General features: G+C 38.5%; 1 protein-coding gene across 1 annotated transcript in view; it reads left to right on the forward strand.

Moving 5' to 3' along the window:
* Positions 1-5,308: 5,308 nt before the first annotated feature.
* BCL2L13 (BCL2 like 13) overlaps positions 5,309-25,888 on the forward strand; it is a 39,845-nt gene continuing 19,265 nt past the window's right edge. The window contains exons 1-5 of the mRNA XM_009924998.2: positions 5,309-5,521; positions 15,081-15,191; positions 16,156-16,312; positions 19,659-19,728; positions 25,262-25,405. Coding sequence (XP_009923300.1) covers positions 5,401-5,521; positions 15,081-15,191; positions 16,156-16,312; positions 19,659-19,728; positions 25,262-25,405 — 603 coding nt within the window. The 5' untranslated portion in view covers positions 5,309-5,400. The remainder of the gene's footprint in view (positions 5,522-15,080; positions 15,192-16,155; positions 16,313-19,658; positions 19,729-25,261; positions 25,406-25,888) is intronic.

Genomic DNA, 25,888 nt, shown 5'->3' on the forward strand with positions numbered 1-25,888 from the left:
CGGGGCCACGCCCCTCGGCGACCGTTGCCCCCTCCCGCCCCCGCCGTGACTGCGGCTGAAGGACGCGTCCCGCCGAGGGCCGGCGGCGAGCCCGGCGGGCGCCGCCCTGGAGCCGCGGGCCCGGCCCCGGCCCCGCGGTGTGGGAGAAGGGGCTGTGCCCCCTCCCGCCCTCGGCAGCTCCTGAAGGGCGGCGGCAAGGAGAGCCGCGGCTCCTCCGCCGCAGGGGCTGCGGCCTGCCGGCCTGCCCGCAGCTGCCGCTGTAGCGTGTAGGCTGTGACTCCCGCACGGACCCGGCCGGCTGACTCATCCCGGCTTTTTGCTCCTTGCCGTTTCTGCCCGGATATAAATATCTCATTCATCGCCGTAGTAACTGAGTAGCTTACGCTGCGCTCTCGCAGGCTGCTCGTCCGCTCCGGCTCTGGGTTCGTCTGGCGCTGTTGGTGCTGACAGCGAGCGCAAGGCTTCTGCCTTACCTGCCTCTCCTCTCGTTCACTTCCAAATCCGAACAGCGCCTGGGACATTAAAAAAGAAAGTGAATGAAAGCTTGTTAAGCAAAGCTGGGTCTGTCGTGATTTAATATTGTGGTAAGACGGTTTAAAGCTGGAAAGGATTGAGAACCTTTCTAGTAGATAACTCATACAGTTTTTGGGTTTCTTCCTAAAAGAAAAATCAAACCGTTTGCCTAGAATGCTCACTTAATTACATTTCCCTCTCTAAGGTCAGCTAAAACCACTGGCCAGATAAAAAACTATCATATTTTCCAGTATTTCTCTCCATTATGTGCCACCAGAGGATCAGTAATGGATGCAGTATTGATTCATTTCCAGTAGGAATTGACATGTTTGAACTCAGTAGTTCTCAGTTTATTAAAAACAATGTCTTAGTCATATATTGTTGGAAGAGTGCTCGGAAGAATTTATCTTCCGACTTGATCGCAATGGGGTGCTTTGGAAAGTCGTGGCTGTTACATGTTTTCAGAGACAAATTGCTGCAAGGTTAAACTAGTCCACACGTGCAAGTCTCATCCAAAATCCCTACACAAGCCGTCTGGTAAGGTTGCAGAGCGCTTGAATATTTTCCATCTTGTTGATATTAGGTGTGGTTTTGTAGACCTGCAACTTCTTGAAATTTGGTACATTTGGATAAAGAGCACCATATAAATGTAAGGCTGTAGATTAGTGTGAACTAAGAGTGGTTACCTGTTGCAGAGATTGATATCAGGAGGGTGAACCAAACCTGTGAAGGCATCGATGGCATGCTGCCCTAAAAATGATTTGAACTCCGGTGCTACCATTTTGTTGTCCCTCTAAATCTCCCTGTCCGTGCTTGGGTGAACACTTGCTGACTGAGTCCACACGTGCTTTGAAATAATTTTCCAGCAGCAGGAAGTATTCCGCTAGAGCGGCTGCCTAGGATTGCTAAGTTTGTAGCTGGTAACTGAGGCTTGGTAACCGGGGCTGTAGGTGGGAACCGCATCCAGCCCTAGATTGACTCCATTTTCAAGTGGAACTTAACTGTGGTCATGGTGGTGGTGTTATTTGTAAAAAGAAGGCAATATGTGACTGTGGTGTTGTTTCTGGACCTGTGTTTTTAGTGCATTAGAAATTGGTAGCAATATTGATCACCTACTGTTTTGTTTATAAACATGCAGCAAAATACTTTGTAAGGCTGCAGCTCTAAATGCAAAAGGCAAGTCTCAGACCTGCAACAGTCGAATAAATGTGCAGTAGATCTTAGTGGCAGCTGGTGAACTGTTCTTACGGGCAATGTCATAATGCTGTTGCATTTTGGCTTTTGAATGATGCACGGTAAACGCAGCTTGATGCGTAGTAGGATTTGTGCAGGTAAGGACTAAAACATAGCAAAGCCTCATCGCTAGGGGATTATATTCACTGTATTCATTGGTGGACTTGCGTTGCCCGTTATCTAACGTATAACTCTTCTGTGGATTAGGATGTGACAGATTGCGTGAGGAAATGTCAGTCTGACTGGAACTCCTGTTCTCAGGTTGGTTGAGCAGCTCAGCCCACATGAAACAAGTGACAGCAGGGTCGGAGGAGTAAGGAGCTAAGTAAGCTTCAACAGGTGTAGCCTTTTATTCCCCCAAGGGTGCAGGAATTGAGGAAGGTGAAATTTTTTGTAGGGAGTAATTGGTAACAATTTTGATCTATTTAGCTTTTTAATAGGCAATATTCTTGTAGTGAATCTGTTACACCAGAAGTAACCTTCTTGCCCCTGCTTTGAGCCTTATGTAGTCTGTATAATGCCTTATTTCCTCTGCTCCATTACATCTCCCATACAAGCCTTTGTCTTATTCTCTTAAACAGTTTCCTGACTCTCTTCCATTTTGCTCCTGTAGTGGAAAGCTCTTCTTCCTCTGATCTGATCTCTCAAGCTGCTTGTCCTTTTTTTAATCCCACTCATTCCTGAAAAATGCTCTTTTCTGAGACATTTACAGTATCTGAGTCAATATTTCTCTTATTTCTTTTTGTAAACAAACCAGTCATTCACAATTCAAAATGAGTAATTCAGTTGTTGTGCTGTGGGCTTCTCTCAAAGGAAGACCAGGGATTCTGAAGTGCGTTTCCAGTCTGACATTCTTTTATGTGAAGCTGAGGATACTTCTTCCATTCAAGTTCTTAAGTCTCCCTTCTCATTTCAGTATAAAACTACCTCTCAGAATATATCAACCAAAGTGAGTACTTTTTTTCATCCAAAGCTTTTTTTCCTTCATTTTTTTCCCAGGGAAACATTAACCACTATTTAAATAAGCTGTGGTCTGATTCTCTCTCTTCCTGCCCGCCCCCCTCCCTCCAGAGGTGCTGAGCTAAGCATGCTGAAATTTTTGTGAATTAGGCCTCACTGTTGCACATGGATCACTGTGCTGGTATGGAGTCTCATGCTTGTTTTGATCGACTGTTTTTTTCTTTCATTTTCTGCATTGATCTGGAATTATATTTTGAAGAATAATCTTTGTTATATATTCAGACTTGTTCTTTGATCCACAGCATAGTGTCTGGATGTCTCTGGACCATCCGTCAGACTGATTCTTTCAGGACAGATCAGTTCAGGTTGTCTGGAAGGGCTCCCATTCACTGTGTAGGCATTGCGAGAAGCGTGTTGGTTTCAGGACTGTGGATCTCTACTGAAGGTACCAGAACTGAAATGTGCTGGGGAGCTTTTGCTTTTTGGTGAATGGCATCTTTCGCACCTGGTGGTGTGATGCGATGATGGCATCTGGGGATCTGGTCTGAAGAGCAGATCTATTGTTAAAGGATTCTAAAGTCTTCTGAGCAGTTACTTTTTCCAAATCTCCGTGCTTAATGAAAGTCTCAGTTTGTGGAAATGGCTGAAGGGTAACTGTGTATTGTCAAAAAGCTGCGTTTATCCTCTGCTATAATTTCTTTCGTTTCTGAAGCATGATACGTTGCCTGTAGAGCACTCTGGGATAGAAGAGGCAACATAAATGTAGGATTACTACTCCGAGGGAAAAGGGATGAGCATTGACTCAAAGTTTTGACATTGGTTTCTTTCTATATAAATCACTACTCCAGTTCAAGCCATAGCAAAGACTCAACCGAATTTTTCTGGTAAAGGATTTCAGGCATTTTGAAATACATGGCAAGAGGCAGGGCTTCCAGAGTATAGTCTTCATGAAAGAGTCCTCTTCTGTTTTCAATACTGAATGAGTTTCAGAAACTAGAGTTGCTAAAGATTAAAGAAAGAACGCTTAGCCAATTTTACACCAACTCTTTTCCTTTTGCAGCTTTTAGTTTGACAGATAAATTTTTCTTTGCCAAGCTACCTACTCACACAAGTAACTGTGCCACAGCACAGTTATAGTTCTGTTTATCCTTAGTAACCAGTTGTACTGCTATTAATCTGAATTCCTTTCCAGGGAGGAAGGTGGTTAGAAGTTAGCCCAGATACCTTGCATAGCTAGACAGGTCAATACTTTTCTTTTGCTTGCTCTGTTTATTATTATTATTTTTAATCTTGAGGCTTCATTTGCAGATTGTGCTTTGGTTTGGGAACCTGGTTCTCTCTCTTAGTCTCAAGGCATTTCCAGTGTAATTGGGAAACCTCTTGAGATGTTCCAACTTCTGTTCCCTGTATATAGCATTTTTCTCATTCTAACTGCTTTAAACTTGGTTTAAATTTTTCTTCTAACTCTAACTGCAGTCTCACACTAGTAAATTGTCTAGCTCATTCAGTATCTGTTAAGTAGCTGTTCTGTAGCATGAACGTTTTTTGCGTGCCTTTCATTTAGACATCCATTCCAGTGGCCAAGAATGGGCTATTACTTGTTTGGGAATGACTCTTTGAAGTGATGGAGAACTTAATTTTGAGAGTTTATCTTAAAGCCCTAAATATTATTATTTGATTCATCAAGTTGGTAGCAGGTTGGAATTAGTTATCCAGACTGTTCCTAATATAAAGAGCTAAAACGTTGATTAATCTGAAACTTCCTTTCAATCTGTTGTATGGCTTTTTCCCCACTTCCATGTTGTTTTCTGAGATTTTGTCTTTCTAGCCTTGTCCTTTATGGCTGTTTTTAATTTCTCTCCGCCTTAGTTTTTCCTGCTATTCTTATTTGGATGTTTGCAAAAAGCAACAAAACAATTAGAGTAAAACAGGGAAGTTCTTTGGCCAGATGTTGCTGTTAGGTGTGGATTTCTCGTTTATAAGTATTAATGTCTGGGTGAGAAATCCATGACGCACAACCATCTGTTCTTCCAATCCCTACCATGAATGTGGAATTTCCTCTTTTTACCATGTGTTTTCCAGTGCCGTTGGAACAGTAAAATGAATTTGAGGTAACTGTGGTCACTTTTTCTGCATTAAAATTTTTAAGCATCATAATAGTGAATCTGAGCAAGCAGAGAATCAGGAAAATACTCATCGGAGGCTTAGGGGAAGAGATACTCCTCAGAACCTGTCTTTTTACCTCAAACTGTAGTTAACTAAGTGTTCAGAATCCCTCAAAACCTCTTTGCATGAATACATGTGTGTGGTTTTGTGGGGTTGAGTGGGGAGACATTAGGAGGCAGACACGTGGTGAGGAACTGTTCAGTTTGCTTTAATGTGAGAGTATGCATGCCAAGCAGGAGTGAGAAATGCCACTGCTGGCAGCAGGCAGGCAGGGCACTGGACTGGGGGCAGTTGGGTTTACTCTGCACGGTTCTTATTAAAATAAGAATGCATAGGATATCAGGGCAAAAACCTGAATATTACCTCACGATTGTTACATAATTCCTTGTTATGTATGAGTTCATGACCTATTGCAGCCTTATAAAAAAACAAATAAAATGCTCTATTCTTTCCTTACAGTCTTCCTCAGTTACCCGGAGAAAACCCTACGTGCCCCATAAGAACACTGCCGCATTGCAAGCCAACCCGATGGCGTCCTCTACTGCTGTGCCTGTAGGATTTCACTATGAAACAAAATACGTAGTTCTCAGCTACCTGGGACTTTTATCACAAGAGAAGCCACAGGAGCATCCTCCTCCTTCAACTCAAGGTAATATTTGCATATTCATCTGTACCTATTTACATATGCAACTGTATTTGCAATTAGTTCTTCAGCTGTTTGAGCATGGATGCAGAATGTTAGCCTGATGCTTAGTGTAATGCGTCTCTTATTTCATTCATTTAAAATAATGGGAAGAGATGCTGATGGAAACAAAGCTGTTTGTATTTAGATTACTGTTTTCATTTGAGCTATGCCAGGGCCGATTGGTGTTTATGAAGCAAATAAGTGATTTAGTAGCTGTCTTGAGGTTAGGAGGAGTGGATATATATTATCTTTCTTGAGCCATCTTGAGAATTTGCATCCATGCTTGCTTTTTTTGGGAGGCAAGTGGAAGTAAGTAGCGGTGAGGTGGTGTTTACCAGCATAAACTATGAGTGATGACTTGAGCAATCTTATATGCTAAATAGTTTTGCCCTATTACTTTGTTGTCAGTCAGTGGTAGTGCAGAGATGTGAGACTTAACCTGGCCTATGCTGCATGTATTTATTGATTTATTTTTAAGAAGTCAAGGACTGCATGGAGTCAGATAGAGTCAGATGTTTCTTCCAGAACAGGTTTATGCATATAGGAGGTTAAATAAATAAATAGGAGGCAGAATAAAAGAAGTTTGATTGATTGTGTTTTACATAAACCTAGGTAGTAAAACTCTTATTTTGTGGTGGCAAGCACTTAAACAGTGTCGTTTGTCAAGATTGTTTTGGTGGCTTGTCACTTATTAATGACGTTTCAGTCACTACTAGTTCCTGTGATTCAGAACTTTTTCTGATGAAAGGCGTATTAAAAAAAAAAAAGACAATCTTCAGAATTTTTTTTTTTTTAACAAGCATTTAAGAATGCATACTCTGTCATTTACTGAACTTACCTGTCATGAAGTGAGAAATTCCTGAGAAGAAAAGACAGTATCAAAGTTATGACAGAAATTATTTTACCAGTTTGGCACTAAAGCATACAGCATATGTTGGTTATATTATATATAGTTTATAAAATTAATCTTACTGTATTTAAGGTATGTCTGTTACTTCTACTTTGACTGCATCTGAGGTCCACGAAAGGAGAGGTACCTTAGTGTCAAGATGCTGTTTCATAAAACCCTTTGTTGGAAAATGTGCTTATTTTAGCAATAATGTCTCATTCTGAATATCCCATCTGGGCTAACTGGGGTGTAATTGGAAATGTATTGAGTATATATAAAGCTACAATGTGGAAAAGTCTGCTTTGTTCTGTAAATGCAACTGTTAGTCTTAAAGCTTTTTTTTTTAATAATTTGGTTGTAGTTACCTTTTAAATGTTTGCAAATTGAGGGGAAACGGTGCAACTGATTCTCATTACTGAAACCTCTAAGAAATATTTGAATTAAAGAGCAATATTGAAACTTTATAAAGAGAAAGCTACAAATGCTTAAATAAACATTTTGTACTCAGATAAGAGGACTTTTAAGCTCCTGAGTAAAAGTAACTGTTGAGTTTACTTTCCAGATATTATTTAGATATGTTAGCTTGTGTGCTGGCAGGCTGTAGCTGGATTTGCTCTTAAAATACTCTAAAACATTGACACTTTCCAAATCTGTTCTTTAATCCTTATTGCTCTAAATGTTCCCTTTTAAACAGGAAATTCTCTTACATTTCCCCCACCCTCACTCGCAAAACCAGACAGTGACCACAGCTTCTCCTCTCCTGGTCATCTTTCACTGTAATTAGATCTCTCTTACAGTGTTTTTTACTGCTTTCTGATCAAAGCCTCTGGATAAAATAATTTTCCCTTACTTTTAATCTGCCATGCTATTTCTCACTGTGCTTTGTAATGCCTTGGATGGACTTCACGCTGTTATTGAACTAAGTGCAAACACTTTATCCTTCTGCTTCAGGATTTGTTTCATTCTTCCCTAACTCACTTTTCCTCTTGCTTTTCTGCTTTCCATGCTTCCAACAGCTTTGATTTGTCTGACAGTTACTTTTTAAAAATCCTTTCTCCTACTTCTCCTCTCCTTGCTTGTAATTGAACAGTTGTTTCAGCTGCACTCCCAGGGTACGTGTGGTAACAGCCGTGTGTTTATTTTGAACTACTGTATGCATCTTCTGTGAATATTAAGTAGTTTATAGATACAGTCTGTATCTCCTTGTTGTCTGGCACATGGCTGATGCCTGCTTGCGGAGAGCTGTACCAAAGCACTCTGCCCTACATGCTCTATATTCTCCCCTAGGGAGACAGGGAGAGAAGCAGCAGCCCATAATGGATATTACCTGCACTGCCTAATGCGCTGCTGGAAGGTAGCAGGGTATTATAGTAACAAGTGTCGTCTGAGAAATCTGGTTAGAACAAAAGGGATGTGAAAGCCAGTAAATGAAAATTAATAGTTGTTGTATAGAATCCCATCATAAGGAGGAAGCTTCTGGGGTTTGGTAACGAAGACATACAAGGGATAATAACAGTATGACATTACATTGTACTTGTCAGTGTGTTTTTCAAGCACTGTCATCAACTGTTGATACGATACCTTGACTGCCTCCAAGTTCCTTTCATTGATGATTTTTGTGGTCCTTTAAAACACTGGTCAGTAGTCTTTCTACTCTCTATGGCTGAACGCTGTTGATTTATGAATTGAGAGGATTCTGATACAAAGTACCTGTCACTTAATCTTGTTTTGCTTAAATTTGGTTATTGTGCTGACAGACCTTTCATGGGAAATAATTGAAGCAGTGATTTTGGTTATTGCCTGTTTCTGTTTTAGTTGCAGAACACTTCTCTATTTTATGTGTTTCATTCATATGAGGTATTGACTCTGCTATATGGTACTTTCCCTTCATCTATTTTTCTTAGATCCAATTAAGTCCTTACTCTTTGTATGATTTCTGTATCATTTTACAATATAAGGGGAGTATCCAGAAAGGCTAGTTTTAGTTTGCCTTAGTAATGTTAACCTCTTCCATCTCCTTTGGGGTCGGAGGGTGAGGGACTCCTCTAGAGGGCGGTTCAGGGCAGGATCCTAATTACAGCCACCTGGCATCACCCACTGGAGGACCTTCTCTCTTTCCATTGCATGTATACAGAACATGGGGAAATAAGGCACATGAGGTGTAGGTAGTATTTCTGTACCTCCCTTGAGTCTCCTTCCGCAGCAGTCTCCCAGTGAAGTTTCAGCAATCCAGTTAAACTAGAGAATGTATCTGATGCGTCAAAAAAACAACCAAAAAAGCGATCTTTCCCAACAAGAGTGGTACTATTTTATCTCTGCTAGAACTGGTAGGAGAAATTGAATGCTTTTGTCCATTCCCCTCCCTTTCCTCCTATGGTCATCTCCCACAAACCTCTGCTTTCCTGCATTTCATACTAGAGAGTTCTTTTTCTGATGTATACCTTTTTGTTCCAAAAACCCAGATAAGAGAAAATCTTCAAGATATTTGTTAGATTTCAATTTAAAACTTCTTGGTTTTGCAGACATAATGTTCTTTATGAGACTGATGGGTTTTGGAGGGATTTTATATAATGAAGAGAAAACTCAGGCATATTACTTAGAAAATTACCTCACTGTATTTCCTTTTGGATCTCTTGGTTGGTCTTGACTTTGTTGCAGGAAAGATGGCTTCAATTACAAGAGCTAAAAATACTTCTGGCTTTTAGCAAAGAAGGCTGATCTAAATCAATATCTGACTACTGCTTTGAAATTTCTATTTGGATAGCTTCTCTTCAGTGCAGGGACTGAAGGGAGAACCATCCGCGGTATTCTAGGCTGTTAAAGAAAAGACAGTTTCATTGGACAAACCAATCTTTTAACATTATGGCTCTATAGTATTCTGTAGTGGATTTCAGTATAGTATTCTGTAATGGATTTCAGTGTCTCCTGAGGAAAATCCAGCAAACTTACCTGGGCAGTAGTTTGAGAGATTATTCCTATTACAGTTTTGGCAGAATAATGATTCTGCATAGCACTCACTTCAGTTTATTTAAAGCAAAGTCCATTAGCAGTAAATTCTGTTACTTTTGGTAAGTTTTCAGGTAGGCGAATAATACAAATTGCTCAGATAAATCTGATAAAACGCACACAATAAGATGTCATCTGCGTTATGTGCATGTGGTTTGAGGCAACAGACAAGTACAATTATTTAAAATGTGTGGAAGCTCTCAGTTATTTGTTAATTAGATTGTGGAGAGATGTTTTAGTATTTTTTCAGAACTCTTGTAGTATTTATAACTACTGGTTCGTACACAGAAAATAAATATCAAATATTGGAAAACATTTCTGCTTTTCCCCCCCTGAAGTTCATGTTCCTTATAGAAGCTTCCAGTCTGCTGTAGTTGTTAGTACTACTTACTTTTTAAGTGAGTCAAAGTACTTTGATTTTGTGATTCAATATATTTGTATTATAAATGCTTCTTTGTGTTTCATCAAGGAGTAACTTCTAGTGTATTTCTGTTTTTTTAATCTACTTCCCAATGGTTTGACCCCATCCCATGAGCCTGTGGCTATAACAAAGATTCTGAAGGAAAGTAGTTTTTCTGTGTTTTCCTGACAGAATGAGAAATCTTAAATAATCCCTTAGTTCATATAGCATCTGGAAGATCTATAATCAATGCCACTACTGCACGGTGGCATAGATTACTCAAGAGGTGAACAAGGTTTTGACAGTTTTACAGTTTCCCTGAGGGGCATGCTATCCGCAGGACTTTAATCCAATTATTGTGCACAATGTTATTTTGACCATTTATTATCTGTTTCGGAATTACTGTATGAAGTGCTGTATATAGTCAGTGATCAAGGCATTTTAGTGGTTTCACACACGTGTTTCTTATAGCTGAGTAGCGTTGAACTGGGTTATTGGGAGAAATGGGTTACGTTTATTTGTTCACTTCTTTCAGTTAGAAGTGAACTCTATTACATCTCAGGAAATACATGTACAGGTAGGCAGAGGTGGTCAGGTTTCACGGATTGTGGGGTGAGCTCAAGGCTCCTTAGTGGCCATCCCAAATCTAATAGGAGTACCCCTTTTATATGGTTTTGACTGTCATGGCTTGGATACCTGTCATTGCAAAATTTTCTGTCATCAGGTGACATTTTGACTAGCTGTTGCAGAATATCTTGGTTTTCTTCTACTCCATCCCTGTATCTTCACTTACCCTTCATTGTACCTACTGTTGGTCTGTAGGAAGTGAAGGAGTTTTTGAGGTGGTTTTAGCTTAGATGAATAACTCATTCCTTAGAAACCTTCCTCTTAGGGCAAAACATACCTACTTTGGCTGAAAAGGTACATGTTGTAGGTCAGACCAATCCAGTTTGTGGTAATGAGGGAGCTATTTCCTGAGGCAAGGAAGGGATTTTTGGGGGTGTGACTTGGAGAAGTTAAGAGGTGGTCCCTCCAGGAATGTGAATTGCCACTTAATTAAGCCTCCTCTCTGCCCACAAAAAAAGTTGACTGCTAGTTGGCAATGTCTTGTCTCTTTTTGGTTCTTAATATTTTGGATTTTTGTAGTTTCTTTTAAGCTGAGCATTCTTATGGTTTATAAAGAGCTGCTTTTAAACCTTTCTCAGATCAAGGGCTACATCTATATATGGCAGTCTGTGTTATGGAGTTTGCTGGGGTAATGGATATACTTTTCATTGAAGGAAACAGGTCAATATGTTTGTAAAGAGATTTCTTACATTTTCATTACTCAGTGCTTATAGAAATTTTAGACACTTATTCTCATTGTTTTAAAAAGTCTGAGATGTTAGAGAAATATTAGAATCATGCTAAAACTAAATTTTTAAGTCAATGTTGACTATACAGAAGTTAATATAGAGACCTGGGAGAACTTGAAAACAGAGATATTGGTAAATTAAAATTACAAGCATGAAAGAAAAAAATCAGGCGCAATCTGTGACATCAATGGCTTTCTTTTTCATTCACCTTGCATTCACTTGAACTAAAAAGGCATAACACCTTTTCAGTCTCTCCTTATAGTTGCTGTTGTCTCTTGTTAGTATGATACAAACACTGTAGAATCCGATGTGCAGGCTCTCTAGCTCTGATGAATGACTTCCCATCCCTCCTCCTCCTGGGATCAAACCTAGAGAACAGATTAGTCTTGTATTGTTACTAAACTTATGGAATGGCCTTATTGGTGGAGTTTTACCGAAGTATTACATTTATTTAGTAGTCATAACACTGTCCGATTGTCAGTGATGCACATGGTACTTGATGGACTTTCAGAATACGTTTTCCCCTACTTTGTAGGTTACCTCCAAATACCTGAAAAACAAAATCTTAACAAGAACATGCTTGTGCAAAAGGGAACATTTATTCCATAAATAGAAAGTAGAATGCACTATCTTCTTCGTGTAAGACTGTGTAATGAGGTTTGTTGTGTCTTTGGGTTGGGAAGAGGCCTTTCAGAGTCAGTTTATGAACAGCCTGTAATAGGCAAACCCATTTTTTCAGCATAGGGAAGGATTCAGTGTTTATGGATCTTACAAGTACCATTTCTCGTGTGACTATTTGCATTATTAAACAATGAAAATATGCTCTCGTCTACCTGAAGCTATTTTTACTGTTTTATTCTACCTATTTGCAAACTGACTTGGAAGTTGTCTAAAGGAGAAAAGGATACCGCTTACTTAGGACATTTGCTGTTGGAATACGCTGTTCTCCAACATTGGGTGCAATTTTTTTTTGGTAGCGGTCAACATACAGGAGATGCAGAAAGCTGAAGTCCATTGATAATTAGGGGAATAAACAGTGCAGTCACTGGTCTGGGAGGGATAGGTTTTTGAGGTTTTGGCACAACTGAATAGTCAGGTGCTACTGGAATCAGCAGCTGCTGCAAAGTTGTGGGTGTTACGAGATGGAAACCATTGACTGCAGCACTGATTATCTAAACAGCTCTTTTGTATGCTGGCAGCAATGGAATTTCTCTTCCTTCCATTTTCTGGGTGACTTATTATCAAGTATGACAGCTTGTCATGTGTCATCATCATCATATTAGTCCCGTGAGAACGGATGCTCTTCTTAATACCCTTGTCCCTTCCATATACAGGGTGAAGCACAGGTTAAAATAGGAGTTTGTACTTGCGTATACTTGTTGCACTTGACTGTGCAGCAGTGGTTCAGTCATTCAAAGAGGCGACATTAAAGGGACTGACAAGGCATTAGTGAGTGTCTGTTCATTAACCAAAAGGAGGAACAGTTTGCTTCTCTCTGGAATTTATTATTTAGAGTGGCAAAGAGAGGCTGTTTGAGAAGGAATTTAAGAAGCTAAATAAAGTTATTCTGAACATAGTGATGATGATCTCTGTGGTTAAGTAAAATGGAATTAAACTATCTGTTGTTCCTTTAAACTGTTCACATAAATAAATGTAAACATTTTACACTGACTTGTACATTGGTTTAGAAAGATTTATGTCTCACAGATATCTATTGAGTGCTGAGTTTTTAAGCATTAGCACACATTCAGTGGGTTAATTCTGTGGATTTTTAACTTATTTTTCAAATGTAGGAGACCTTGCAAGCTTATTGTCTAGTGGTTTTTAAACACAGAAAATGCACAGTGTACTTCAGTTAACACACACAGATGTGTAGTAGTATCATTGCTTTTATGATTTTCACACACTCTGATATGAAAACTAGTGATATTATGTGTCCATCATGGAGGAAAGGGGAATGCGATACAACACTTAAAGTGAGTCCAAGCAGATTTAAATAGGGATGAACCAAAGAAAATAGTCATTCGTAAGACCACAGGAATGAAGAAAGACATGCCAGAAAGCTACACTGGGTGTTCTAGGACTTACCTGAAGTTTTCGATGTGAAATAGAAGTGATGAGGAAGAATGAAGTCAGAGGATACCAACATTACAAATATAAATCCTTTCCCTTTTTATTTTCTTGAGCTGAATGAAGAATACACGTAGAGTGGAATGATGTCTAGATGCCCAGGTAGAGCTGTAGGCAGTTAGTGTAGGTGCAGAAAGGGTGAGATAGGTTGGAGAGCCATCAGTATTTGGGTGCATGAGTAAGAAACAGTGGGCATGGGCAATGTTATCAGAAGGTCGGCCAGGAGGTGGTGTTTAAATCATGGGCACAAGAGAACATGAAGTCCCAAAAAAGAATTCTAAGGAATATTCAGAAGTAAGAGAGCTAAGAAAATGTGGTTTGGGTAACCCAGTCACTGATACTGTTGAAAGTAGCAGAGTGCAGGGCTAATGAGGACTGATAATTGACCCAAAACTTAGGGAAGGAAATGTCTGGAAGGGGGATTACTTAGCAAAGGGAAGTTTTGTGGTCAATTTTATTTGTTTGTTTATTTATTTCAGGAGTAAGTTGACACAAAATTCACTTCTATATTCATGTGGAGATCCATTTTATTTCTAAGTAGGACATTTTAAGGAATTGAAAGAAAGGAAGAGGAAAATCTCAGTGGCAGGCTGTTGATTCAGTGACATTCGGTGAAAATAAGACAGCAGTTAATGGAACAATTTTTGTGGTGTGCTTTGAGAATGGGATTTGAAGATGTGCTTGAAGGCTGATGGAAGAAATAAAGATGAGCAAGCCCAAAGAAAAAGCAGCTAAATAGCAAGAATTTTGAGCTGGAACTCTGTCCCAGACATCTAGTCTTTGCATTAGTACCCATCCCAGAAAACAGTTACTTGAGTAGTTACTTTGCTATATGGCCTTATATTGGAAAGGTTGACATTCAGCAGGCAGTTGCTTAAAGGTTCAAATGTTTTAAATACCTAGGCTTGTTTGGAAACAGTTTTGTGTCTCTGTTTCACTACAACATAATAATTAAGATGATTGAGAGTCTATGTAATCCAGAATGATATGGCTGAAACAGCTTCTTTTTACCAAGTATCTAGTCAGCATGTGGAATATGTGTTCATGATCCCATACCACGACATGTACTTCTGGGGATATGCAACCATTTCAAATTCCTAAATGACTTGATTAGGAGATAAGAATTGACCATTGGCTGACAATTGTGGGGTCTTTTGCCTCTATTGTTACAGGTGAACCTGGTCTTACATTCTTTCATTGTGGCCTGTAGACTCCTCATGAACAGTGAAATGATGCACAGTTAATGGATTTTGGGACTCTTCATTGATGTCATTACATAGTTGCTCTGAGTATTTTTGTAGTTTTTGCAGGCATCAATATCAATTTTATATTTGGTTCTAAAAATCAAGCTTATGCCTATGTCTGCTTTGTTTTGGTGTAGTTTGATAATGACTGTATTACTTTGAATGACTGCTTGTTTATGTGCCTTGGTTTGATTTTGGTCTTAAATTTAAGATAACTTTGTTTTTAAAGCTGTTCTATATTCTGTTTGTGGCCTTACACTTCTAATTTTTTTTAATATATTCATATTTAAAGCACCTATTCTATCTCGAATAGGCCTGGAAGTTTATGTGTTTCTGGGTTCATATAATAAAACTTTTGTAGTAGGTGCCCTTAAGGGATCATACTTTTTATGTTGCTGTCTGCAATAGAACTTTCACCTTGAATTCCTCTACAGTTAATATGCCATTATCTACCTTATTTGCAGTACCACATTTGAATAATTTCTCTGGTTTCTTTTAGGGACTCAACAACAGCTTATGACACAACATGCTTTGGAGAAAGAGGCTTTGGAGAAGATTAAAATAGAAATCGAGGAGGAGCTAAAACGTCTTGATGAAGAAATCTTGGAAGGTGCTCTACAGATTTTCCCATTTCAATTGATAATCTCTGTGCGCTATAATGGTGGTTAATTTGTAACAGGTACTCTAGTTAAAGAGATTTTTGGACGCATTGAATCTCTTTACCCTCTTCCCCCAGAAGATTTCTACAGATCGTCACATGAAGTAAAATAGTTAAACGTTACCGTTTGGAGCAGTGGAGTCTAGCCAAAGCAAACAGTTGAATGACATTTAATAGGCTACTATAAATAATGAAATGTAAGCAGCCCTTAAGCTGCTGCAGTTGATGACAGAAGTGAAATCATTCCTCAGCAGCTAACATTCAGAGGAGTGTGGAATTAAACCATCAGATTTCTCACTTCCACCAGGTTTATTTTTTGTGACATGCTTTGACATGTAAATGTGGCTTTTATAGGGCTCCCAGCAAGGGATGATTTGGAAGCAACCTTTGCTTTGCATGTGTGTTGCAAATTGGAAATCTGAAGTAGAAAGGCTCTAGATCTGTTTACGTTCATCCATATAGACCTTTCTTAGAAGTTTTAAACTGAGAAGGAAAAGGTTATATGAACAAGATATTATTTTTAAAAATTATACTCTAGTACTGCTGCAGTTACGTCCACATGTGGGCAAATTTTACCATGGAAAAGAGGTTCTCTTGCTGCTCCATCAGGGTTGGCATCAGCTTAAAATTGAGAACAGTTGCACATTCAGCTAATATGCTGGTTAGGATGCAGTTGTGAAATAAGAGCTGGAGGGGAAATGTAACTCAAAGTCATCTATGGCTTGTAAGTACCACTTTCAGAATATATTTGGACCATACTTGTTTTACTATTTGTTCATAGCATGCTTTGACTATAGAGTAGTGATTTCTTCATACCACATGTAAACTGTGTTAACTGGTGGGATAAGAAATCTGAGACTGTTGATGTTCCTATATGAATGATTTTTTTTTTTTTTAATACTTTTTTTTCTCTCAGCATTTACCACTACAGGATTTGACTGCCACACTTCCCCAGTGTTCAGTCCTGCCAATCCAGAGAGCTCAATAGAAGACTGCCTGGCTCATTTGGGGGAGAAAGTGTCCCAGGAATTGAAAGACCATCTGCACAAAGCACTGCAGAGCTTGCTTAGCAAGTGAGTTTGCCTTTACTTTTTCAAAGGGAAGGTGTTTTCTTTTGCATTGTGACTGCTGCTGAAATGCTAAAGATGTGACTACATTTTGTATTGCATTCCTTTCTTTTTCAATGTTCCTTTATCTGGCTGTTTTTTTGTTTTGTGTTGTAATGTGCAAATACTTCTTTGTGGTGCTTGCTCTTTGCAGTAATGTTAAGTTCTAAAATTTTTCTCAGCTTTTATCATTGAACTGAGACTAATTCAAGTAGTTTGAGTTGCTGGTGAAACTAGCAGCTGGCAGCTGCCAATTGCCATTGCCAATTTAATGAATGCTGGGCCGCACCCAGATTAATTTCTTTTACCCTATAGTTAAGAGTGGAGCTGAAGGTTTGTTACTAGTCTGGCTCAAGATGAGTGGGAGAGTTTCCCTGAAAGGGTGGTAGTTAGATGCTTTATGATCACCATTCAGGTACACATCGAAGCAAATGTGGGCCCCTGGGTTAACCTTGGTACCTTAAGAGCTATCCTGCCAATTTAAGATTATTGTTTAAATAGCACATGGTACTTGGCATGCTAGTATCTTGATCAATGTCTTTTGAAAATTGGTAAAATTGTTGTGGTTGCTTGGTTTTCTATTATAAATTAGCAGTCTGATTTTAATGGATCCACATGAACTACTTCTGGCTGTTCTGAGTGACCTCCAAAATGTATTTGTAGAGAGCTGGATTTGGAAGGTGCTACTTCAGGGACAGTTACATAAATGCAATTGTGAAGGCAGCATTAGCAAATAGCTATCTGAGTCTATGTTTTGTGGATTGGTTTAAATAATGTGGCTCAAAAGAAGCTGAGAATCTCCAGTACTACTCTTTCAGGGTTTGCATAGCTGTTCATGAACTGTTTGAACAATAAGGTACTGGAAGCCTAGATACCAGCGCCTAGTGTACTTTCTGATGCATGGGGCTTCAGCCTTCTATATGTGCATTGAAGAGGCATCTCATGCCCTCATGAAGGTAATACCCTTTACAGCAGACTTCGGGAAGGTTACAAATTTGGAAGTCATTCCATCTGAACATCAGGAAACACCTTTTTACTGTGAGGAGGACTGAGCACTGGCAGAGGTTGCCCAGAGGGGTTGTGGAGTCTCCATCCTTGGAGATATTCAAAAGCTGTCTGGGAATGGTCCTGGGCAGCCTGCTGTAGGGAGACCCTGCTTGAGCAGGTAGGTTGGGCAGGATGTTCTCCAGCTGTGCCTTCCAACCTCAACCATTCTGTGATTCCTTAACTAGCCCATCTATTCCTTAATTAGCTCCCTAGTCAACAACTAAGGGTTGGCATTTTATGACCAATGTAAATTAAAACTGACTGTTCGAAGTCAGGTAGGACAGGGCTCTGGGCAACCTGATGTAGTGAAAGATGTCCCTGCCCATGATCTTTAAAGATCCCTTCTAACACAAACCATCCTATGATTCTATGACTCTGACCTGGATTTCACAGCAAAGGTGCCATGTGACATCTGACCAGACAGATGAAGATGGTTGTTTCTTTTTCCATGAGTCATCCAAGGGAAAAGTACACTCTTTCAACTTACCATTTAACTTTTAGAAACTGATATATATACTGCCTGCTTCTATATGCAGTTTTTATAATGTCAAAACGCAGGTTCAGTATTGTGTAAACTAACAATTATTTACCCACAGAAAAGAGTATGTGGGGTACAAGTTTCTCCTTAGGTGGTAAAAGATACACTAGCGTGTTCCTCCAGAAATGACAGACGCTTATCTGCCTTTACAAGCCAGGCATTTGTCCCATGTGGCCTTAAAAACTTGTGCTTAGTATCTTCTGAAGAGCTGGGGTTTTGATAAATACCTCACTACACCCTGAAAAACTAGACTGGCAACAAGTTGGAAAATTACCTGTAAGCCTTGCAACCCACTCTTTTCATGTGTCTAAAATGGTAAATTGACATAACAGCATTTTAAGTTTAAATGTCTTAAAGGTTGTAGATAATTGGCTGACTGTCTGACATTGACGGGTTGTAACTGGTGCACTCTAGGTTCATTCTTTTTAGAAAGTTCCTGAGAGGAGGTCTTTGAAAATTAAGTGGTTCTAGGTTGTTAGCAGCCTGATGCTCTAGGCTTCTTGTGTTTTCTATGGGAAAATATTTGCATGCCAAGTATTTTTTTTTATTTATATACGTACATACGTACATACCTATAAAGTCTGAAATGCCTGTGAAAACGTGTTGATATGCATGCCTTTTTATAAGGCAAACTAGAGCTACTGTTTAATCTCTTGATAATATCCTTCCTGCAGCTGTTGTTGCTCTTCTCATCCCACTGATTCATTTGGATTTGCGTTTTAAAGGAACTAAAGTAGCAATGAGGTTAAGAGAATGCACTTAAAATGACATACCCAAATTATGTTTTCCCCAGTATGTTTTAACTCTGTTCTTTTACCCATGTTTGCTACAGTAGTGCTATTTGATACAATACTTATTTTGCTTATATTGTCCTGTCCTTTTATACACATATAAAAAGTATGTTATGGTACAGTAGGCTATTAGATCATGACAGGTTCTTGGAGTTCAATAAGCAGTCTTCTGTCCAATACCAGTTACCACTATTTGCCTTAAAACTGAAGTCTGAACTTGCCTTTTGTCATGATCTGGTTCAGGACAGCTACTTTTGAAGCAGTACATCTTATGCTGTCACTTGGCAGAAAGTCTTTGTTGTTCCTGACTGTAAGATACTATGTGATCTTGGAGGAAAAAGTATGAAAGAGAGGAATTTCATCATCCCAATTCAGAGTACAGAGATGATAAATCTAAAATAGAGGTATCTACTGAAATACGAAGGGGGGTTGTGATCAAAAGTGCTGTTTCTTGCAAATAAAGGCTTCAACTCTAACATAATGTTAATGCGGTCAAGCAGTCTGTGTTGGTTCATAGCCTATATTGTTTATTAAAATTTTACTCTGCATTGGCATCTATCTCACATATGAATTTCTTAGTGGAATTTTTTATCTTTGAAGTCTTAGATTATAAAAAATTGCATGCAAGAGCTTAGAAATTTTGGTAGCATATCAGAGAACCTACTTACCTAATGCCCTTTAAGTTATAGAATATCAAATTATTATGAAATTCACTTAACTAATTATATGAAATCATATAACTGGGAGAAGGTGATGCCTTCCTGACCCTGTCTGGTGCTGGCGTTTTATGTCCTGAAATGTGAGACTTGTTAGCTCTTGAAAATTACTTGCTGTAATATGTGTGAAAATATTTTGTTCTCTGGAAACTGAGAATTTTATTTTATTCTTGTTCTTTTGTTTCCTTTTATAACTTTCAGTGTTGGTTTAACTCCTGCAGGCCAGTGACATATCAAGAATATCGAGAGCGCACACAAGAGACAGCTGTTCATGCCAGTGGATGGAACAAGGTACAAAATAAGTGACTTTGCTAGCTCTCATGTCTATTTGAAGTCCATAGTGTTTTTACTAGCTACAGTTAGGCTTCACAGAGGACCAAGAATAACAAGAACCCACTTGTTTCTAGTAAGAAACAACTTTTGCTCTCAGAATGGTAGATGTGGACATGATATGTAGTTTTTAGATAATTTAGCCAGAAGTTATCTAATGGAAGTATTAGGTCAATCTTCCATTTCAGGTTCGAAATACATGTTAAAAAAAAAAAAGTGATAAACATGGTGAAAATAAAAATTGATAGTATCTTCAAAATATTTAAATTGTTCAGAAAATATAAGGACAGTGTGCCTACCTGGTTTCAGGCGTAGTTATCTCAAATGATATGAAGCTTCTTTTTAAAACAATATGCAAATCTGTAAATTAATTGAAACTTCATTTTAAAACAAAATGCACATCTGTAAATTAACTATCTTATAATAGTTTTAATATAGAATTACTGTTCCTAGATTAATCTTTCATTAATCATTCAAATTCATCATCTTAATCATTCTCTGATGGGTTCAGTGGGCATCATAAGAGAATGAAAGAATGAAATAACTATTCAAATTTAATCACAAATTGAGTATTAAAATTAGTCTTAAATTTAAAATAGAATAAGAAATCTTTTTCCCCTCTTTACATTTTTTTTTTCCAGAAATACTTTTCCTTAGCTAGATTTCCCTGCTTACTTCAGAAACTGATCATCTAACCGAGGGTGTGGGCACTTTTAAAGCAGTTTATTAAACATTGCTTGACAAGTTACTGTCCATGGCTCCAGCAATTATAATTGGTGTGTGTGCTTTCAGTTTATCACCTTGTGATTCATAGCATTTTAGTTTAAACAACCATGAAATCTGGTTATCAAGAAGGTGGCTTAAGCTAGCACGTTTTACTTTTCAGTTGGTGAAAACTAAAAACAAGCATAAAACCAGTCATTGTGGCTCAGCTTGCAAGGGAGGAGGTGGATTGAGTTTGACAGTTGCCTACTGCGTCTCCATATGCTATTGTTACACACCTCTTGAAGATGCAGCCCTGGGTAGATGGATCTGCTACATTTGTGCAGCCCCTGTGACTAGTGGATTTTGTTACCCATCAGTTTGTGATTGAGAATACCATCCAGAAGATGTCTTTGTCATCATCTTTGTTACCCGTAACATTTGTTACTACAAAACTTGCAGTCCACAAGCTAAGGAGAATGGAAATTTTACAGAATAATACAGCATCTGTTTGTATGGTTTTCGTGGTAGCTGGATGTTTCAGGAATGCCTAGCAGTTCCTTTAATAATACTTGTTTTGAGGAGATGGAATAGATTTGTGTTGCTTTCATTTCCTTTTAAATTCCTTTATCATCTTAATCAGAATCGTATTTTATAACAGAAGAGATCCAGATATCTTTCCTCCAACCTCAACCTAGCTTAATTTTCACTCTAAAGAGGAAGCTGTTAGAAAAAGAATTTTTTAAAGTAGCTATAAATAGACATAGCATTAAGTCTAATTAGCAGGCATACAGCAGCAAAATGAGGCTATGCTGACCTCAAGTTTATGAAAATTGGAAGGATGTATATTTAAATTGACTCTATTGGGAGAACTGAAGCTTACTCCCTTTTACGACTAAATAATAAGAAAACATACAACTAGCTGGGCTAGCTGTACAGAATAATAAATCTCTCCCTGTTATATGCTCACAGCTGTTACATATGCTATAGCTTCTTGGGTGGAGCAGAAATTGAAGATGCACAGTAGCTGTGGCAGATGTCAAAGGGTTAAAAATGTGGAAATACCCTCTCACAGACAGACTTCTATGTGATCAAGGATTGTGGTTTGATCCAGACTAGAAGACATAAAACAACTGAAGCTAGTAGATGAAATGTGTTTTCAGCTACATGTAAGCTGTATCTGTTGTGCTCAGTAGTGGCATCTTGCACAGCAAGATGCTCTTTTTGATTTCAGTAGCCTATGAACTAGTATGTAAAATCTCACTTCAAATTTCTGAGCCTTTGCTGCTGTAGGTATGTATTATTATACATATGTATGTTTAAAAGCCCGACCTATTTAATATATTGAATGCAATGCACTCAGAGAGCCACACTGATCACTTAAAGGCCCAGTATCTCAGTGGCACAAAGCAGACTCAAAGTAGTCTTTGCAAATCTTCATTGATGTTATGTAGATGAGAACCATGGCTTACAGGTAAGCATATACTTCTGGGAGCTACTGGATTACCTAGATGGTTAGCTGGTTGGAGGTTGTGGACAAAGGCTTGATCTGTCTGGTTTACAATTGGGAAGGTGTCATTTTTAGCCATACCAGTTTTCAAAGAACCTATTCGTTATACAAGCATGAGCAGAAGGAAGACACTTCTAAATATAGCTGTTATTTTTTCCATTTAAAGATGCGGATCTTTTCCAGAGTGCAATGGTATGTTTGAACTGCTAAAGAGATTTGGTTAACTGACTAGCACATGAGATGTAAAGGAATGTTTTCAGTCACTAAAACATGAATATCGATCTGAATGAGGAAATATTGCAGGGTAAACTACTGCATAGGAAACTTGGTTCTTCCATTAACACCCCACAGAAGCAAAGTTTACCCACAGACATTAGAAGTGCTGGTTCTCAGTAAAAAAAATTCAGGAAAAGAAATTATTTCATGTATTTTTCAGAAATTGTGATGTGAAAATAATAGCCATGATGTTGGATTCTGTAAAGAAAAGGAGTCTTCACCTTGTATTTGAAATAAGGCTTTCATTAAAACAAAACAAAACCAAAACGACCTCAAACTTAGGGCAAATTATATTTCTATAATAAATAAATGTGATAAAAAATTGTAATACTTCACTGTTGAGATTTTATGGGTTTTGCTTAAAATTGAGTATCATGTACATACTCCAAAATACATGATTACACTATTGTGCATCAGATAAAAGGATAACAAATACTGAGATTCAACTGAACTGGTAAGTAGGTTAGCAGTCATCTTAATGTCCCACTTTTACTCATTAATGGAGCTAAGGAATAATACAACAAAAATGTAAGAAATAGTCATGTAAAGAATTAGATGAATCTTACGTTGAAATAGTCAGAAGGTATGCAGAAGTGGCAATTACTTTGGATACACTTCTTCAAAGTCTCTGGACTTTGTAATAATTTTTTTGTGTGTATGTTTGAATTTGTAATTTTGTACTATGGGATTGCAATAGTATAATTGACAGAAATCTTAATTTATACAATTAATCAGAAATCTTCTGATAGTAAAGGGGTTTTTTTAATGATTCCATAGAAGTTTTCTCCTGCCAGCTATTTTCTGGCATGCTGTGCTTGATACTCTGTATGTTTTTCTTCAGTCAAAATATAAATAGCCCCTAGCATCCCTTCCCAGGCATACTGGTGGAGGAATTGCAGTTGCTTTGAATTGCTAAGGCTATATTTTTATTTTGGTCTAGTTAAATCTCATCACCATTCATATAGCTACTCTTAGCTACAGAAAGCTGTTGATAACCTTTATGGAAGTACCGTGAAGAAGGTACCTTCTTTCATGAATTTAGGGTCATGCAAACCTGTTACTGTTCCTACTGGTCTCAAAGGTTTCTATAATTTCAGTAATTTCAGTGGGAAAGGAAAACCAGGTGGTGTTTGTTGGTTTGCATGGATTTGCATATTAGAGTTTCATTTGGTCCCTCGCTCCTGAGGCCTGCAGAGGCTTGCTAAATTTGGGAGTGGATGGATTAGATATTTAAGTTGGCAAAGGAGATGGCAACAATCATGTTCAGTATGCCAACATTTGAGCTCCCTTCATTTCCTAACCAGCCTTTTTTTGCCTTTGTTTCCCTTACCTTCAGCTTAAAGTAAATGTCAAATATTTTGAGATCTCAATGTTCATGCTGTTGTAGAATTATGTGGGTGTGCCCAAAGCCTCTGAAAGATGCCTGGTCTTGACAGCATGCTTTTTTTTCTTTGATCCAAAAATATCGAAGTTTCTTCTGGCACTTGGCTCGCCTTGACCTGCTCCTTAACGTTTGCACAATGTAAGCTTGTACCTCTCCTGCCTGAGTTGAGATTAATTACAAGAAACTCAAAAAACCCAAAGGCTTTTAAAATTCAAGCACCATCCTGTTCCTAGTTAAGTGACTGCAGTGTAACTGTTTGTCCCAGAACAGTCCTATAACCTATCTGCCATAGTACTGGACTTTCTGAGTTGCTAATCAGCTGGAACATCTTAAATTTATCAGGTTACAGGCATTTTTAAGGCCCCATCTGTTTTTAGTGGTACATCTCAGTGTGACTCCACCATGAATTTAGTACAAATCTCAAACCCAGCCTACTTTTCCTATTTGTCTTCCTCCAGCTTTGCATCCTGTGGTGTGATTTCTGGGAATAGTAGTGGAGGATATTTACAGAAAAGAAAATCAGGCTGAAGGAGGAGGAGACTGGGAAAGGAAGAAGGCATTTGGAATTCAGTCTGAGCAGTAGTATTAGCCCGCATCTACCTTGTGCAGCTGGGAAACAATGTTCTTATTTGAACAGTGAATAGATATGCAACACAGTTGCCACAAACTAGGTGTGATAAAGCTTACAAATATTTTTCTCTTGTATCATAATAGTGCTTTTTCAGATGCTAATGACTTCAACTGATACCAGTTTCCTGAACTTGGCAAAGTGCTGCATATAAACCTTGCCCAGAGGGCCACTCATGTGCTCTAGAAGAATAAATTTAGAGTTTTTAAAGTTCAACTGCATGTTGTTTAGGCAAACAAAAACATAATTTCAGAAGGAAGTGTCTAGAACTGTATAATATGAAGGAGGTGGATTCACAGAGTCTTGCATCTTCCAGAGCAACTGACATTTGGGTTAAGGCTGAGCATTCAGTTAGAGACAAAGGGTTTGGAAGGAGGAATGAGAGTAGGAAATGAGGGAGGGAATTCTGTATGTGTTAAATTTGGCATTGGAGAGAGAGTTAACACGGAGAGGGGTCTGTCATTTTAAACATGTCTGTAATGTTATGGGGCTGGGAGGAGTTGTTTGTTTCTATGCTCTCTGAAAGCCAAGTGTGAACTTCTTAAGAGACTGTCTAGTGCAATGTATCTATTCAAGAATGTATATGAGTTTGCTCTTTAAATACAAATTGGATGCATATCCCTTCAAACTATTTATAATGTTGCACTTTCCACTTCTGGGGTAGCAAGTTCTGGATTGTTCTGCTTCTTTACCTGAATCTTGTGTTGGGAAAAAATGGGGCTTAAGAAGGCACTGCAGTCCTGTTCTGTGAAACTCTCAAGTTAGGCTGTGGTGTTTTGCTTATCAGATTAAGTGCTGCTTTCTTACTGAATTGAATTGTGTTTCTGCCTTGTGTCTTCACAAAAATGAAGTGTATAATGAAGTGTATAGTCCCTGATACCTTTGGACTTGTAGATTCTGACCTTTTCTGTGGACCACATGAATTCTTCTGTTTTACCTACATAGTGGTATTGATAATGCTTTCTGTATTTATTCACAATTCTTCTTTTTGAAGGTCTTGGTACCCCTGGTTCTGCTACAACAATTTCTGATGGAGTTAACCAGACGGGGCCAGGAACCACTGAGCGCACTTGTGAACTTCGGGGTGACATATCTAGAAGACTATTCTGCAGACTATATCATTCAACAAGGAGGATGGGTAAGAAGACAATGTTTAATTTTCATACTTTGTTCAAAGCCGTTTTCTAAGTGTGATACTATACTTAATAGGAGTGAAAGCTAAGAGGGGTTGCTAGAAGTAAGCAGATGAGAGAAGAAATGCCCCAGAAAAAGCAGAAAAAAAAGCAGGAGGTCAGGACCATGTAGTTGAGAAAGTATCTTGGGCAGTCATCTATTTCACCTCTCTGTCCCAAGGCAGAACTGACTTTTACCCATTCATTTCTGATGTTGACATTAAAGACCTATCTGACTGGACTCCACAATTTCCCCAGGCAGACTGTTCCAGTTTTGTGCATGTCTGGTTTGTTGGATTGCCATTGAAATTGAAGAGGTCCTCAGGTGTCAAATAAAAACTAGTTTTCATGCACTGTGTGTTAAGATGCTAATTTGTTGCTATATGGTGAGCTTTGTATGTTCTTTCCTGTTAATAGACATAACAGAATTGCATTTAGAAGCAAATACC

The sequence above is a fragment of the Haliaeetus albicilla genome, chromosome 19, assembly GCF_947461875.1.
Source record: "Haliaeetus albicilla chromosome 19, bHalAlb1.1, whole genome shotgun sequence".
In the NCBI taxonomy this organism is placed as follows: domain Eukaryota; kingdom Metazoa; phylum Chordata; class Aves; order Accipitriformes; family Accipitridae; genus Haliaeetus; species Haliaeetus albicilla.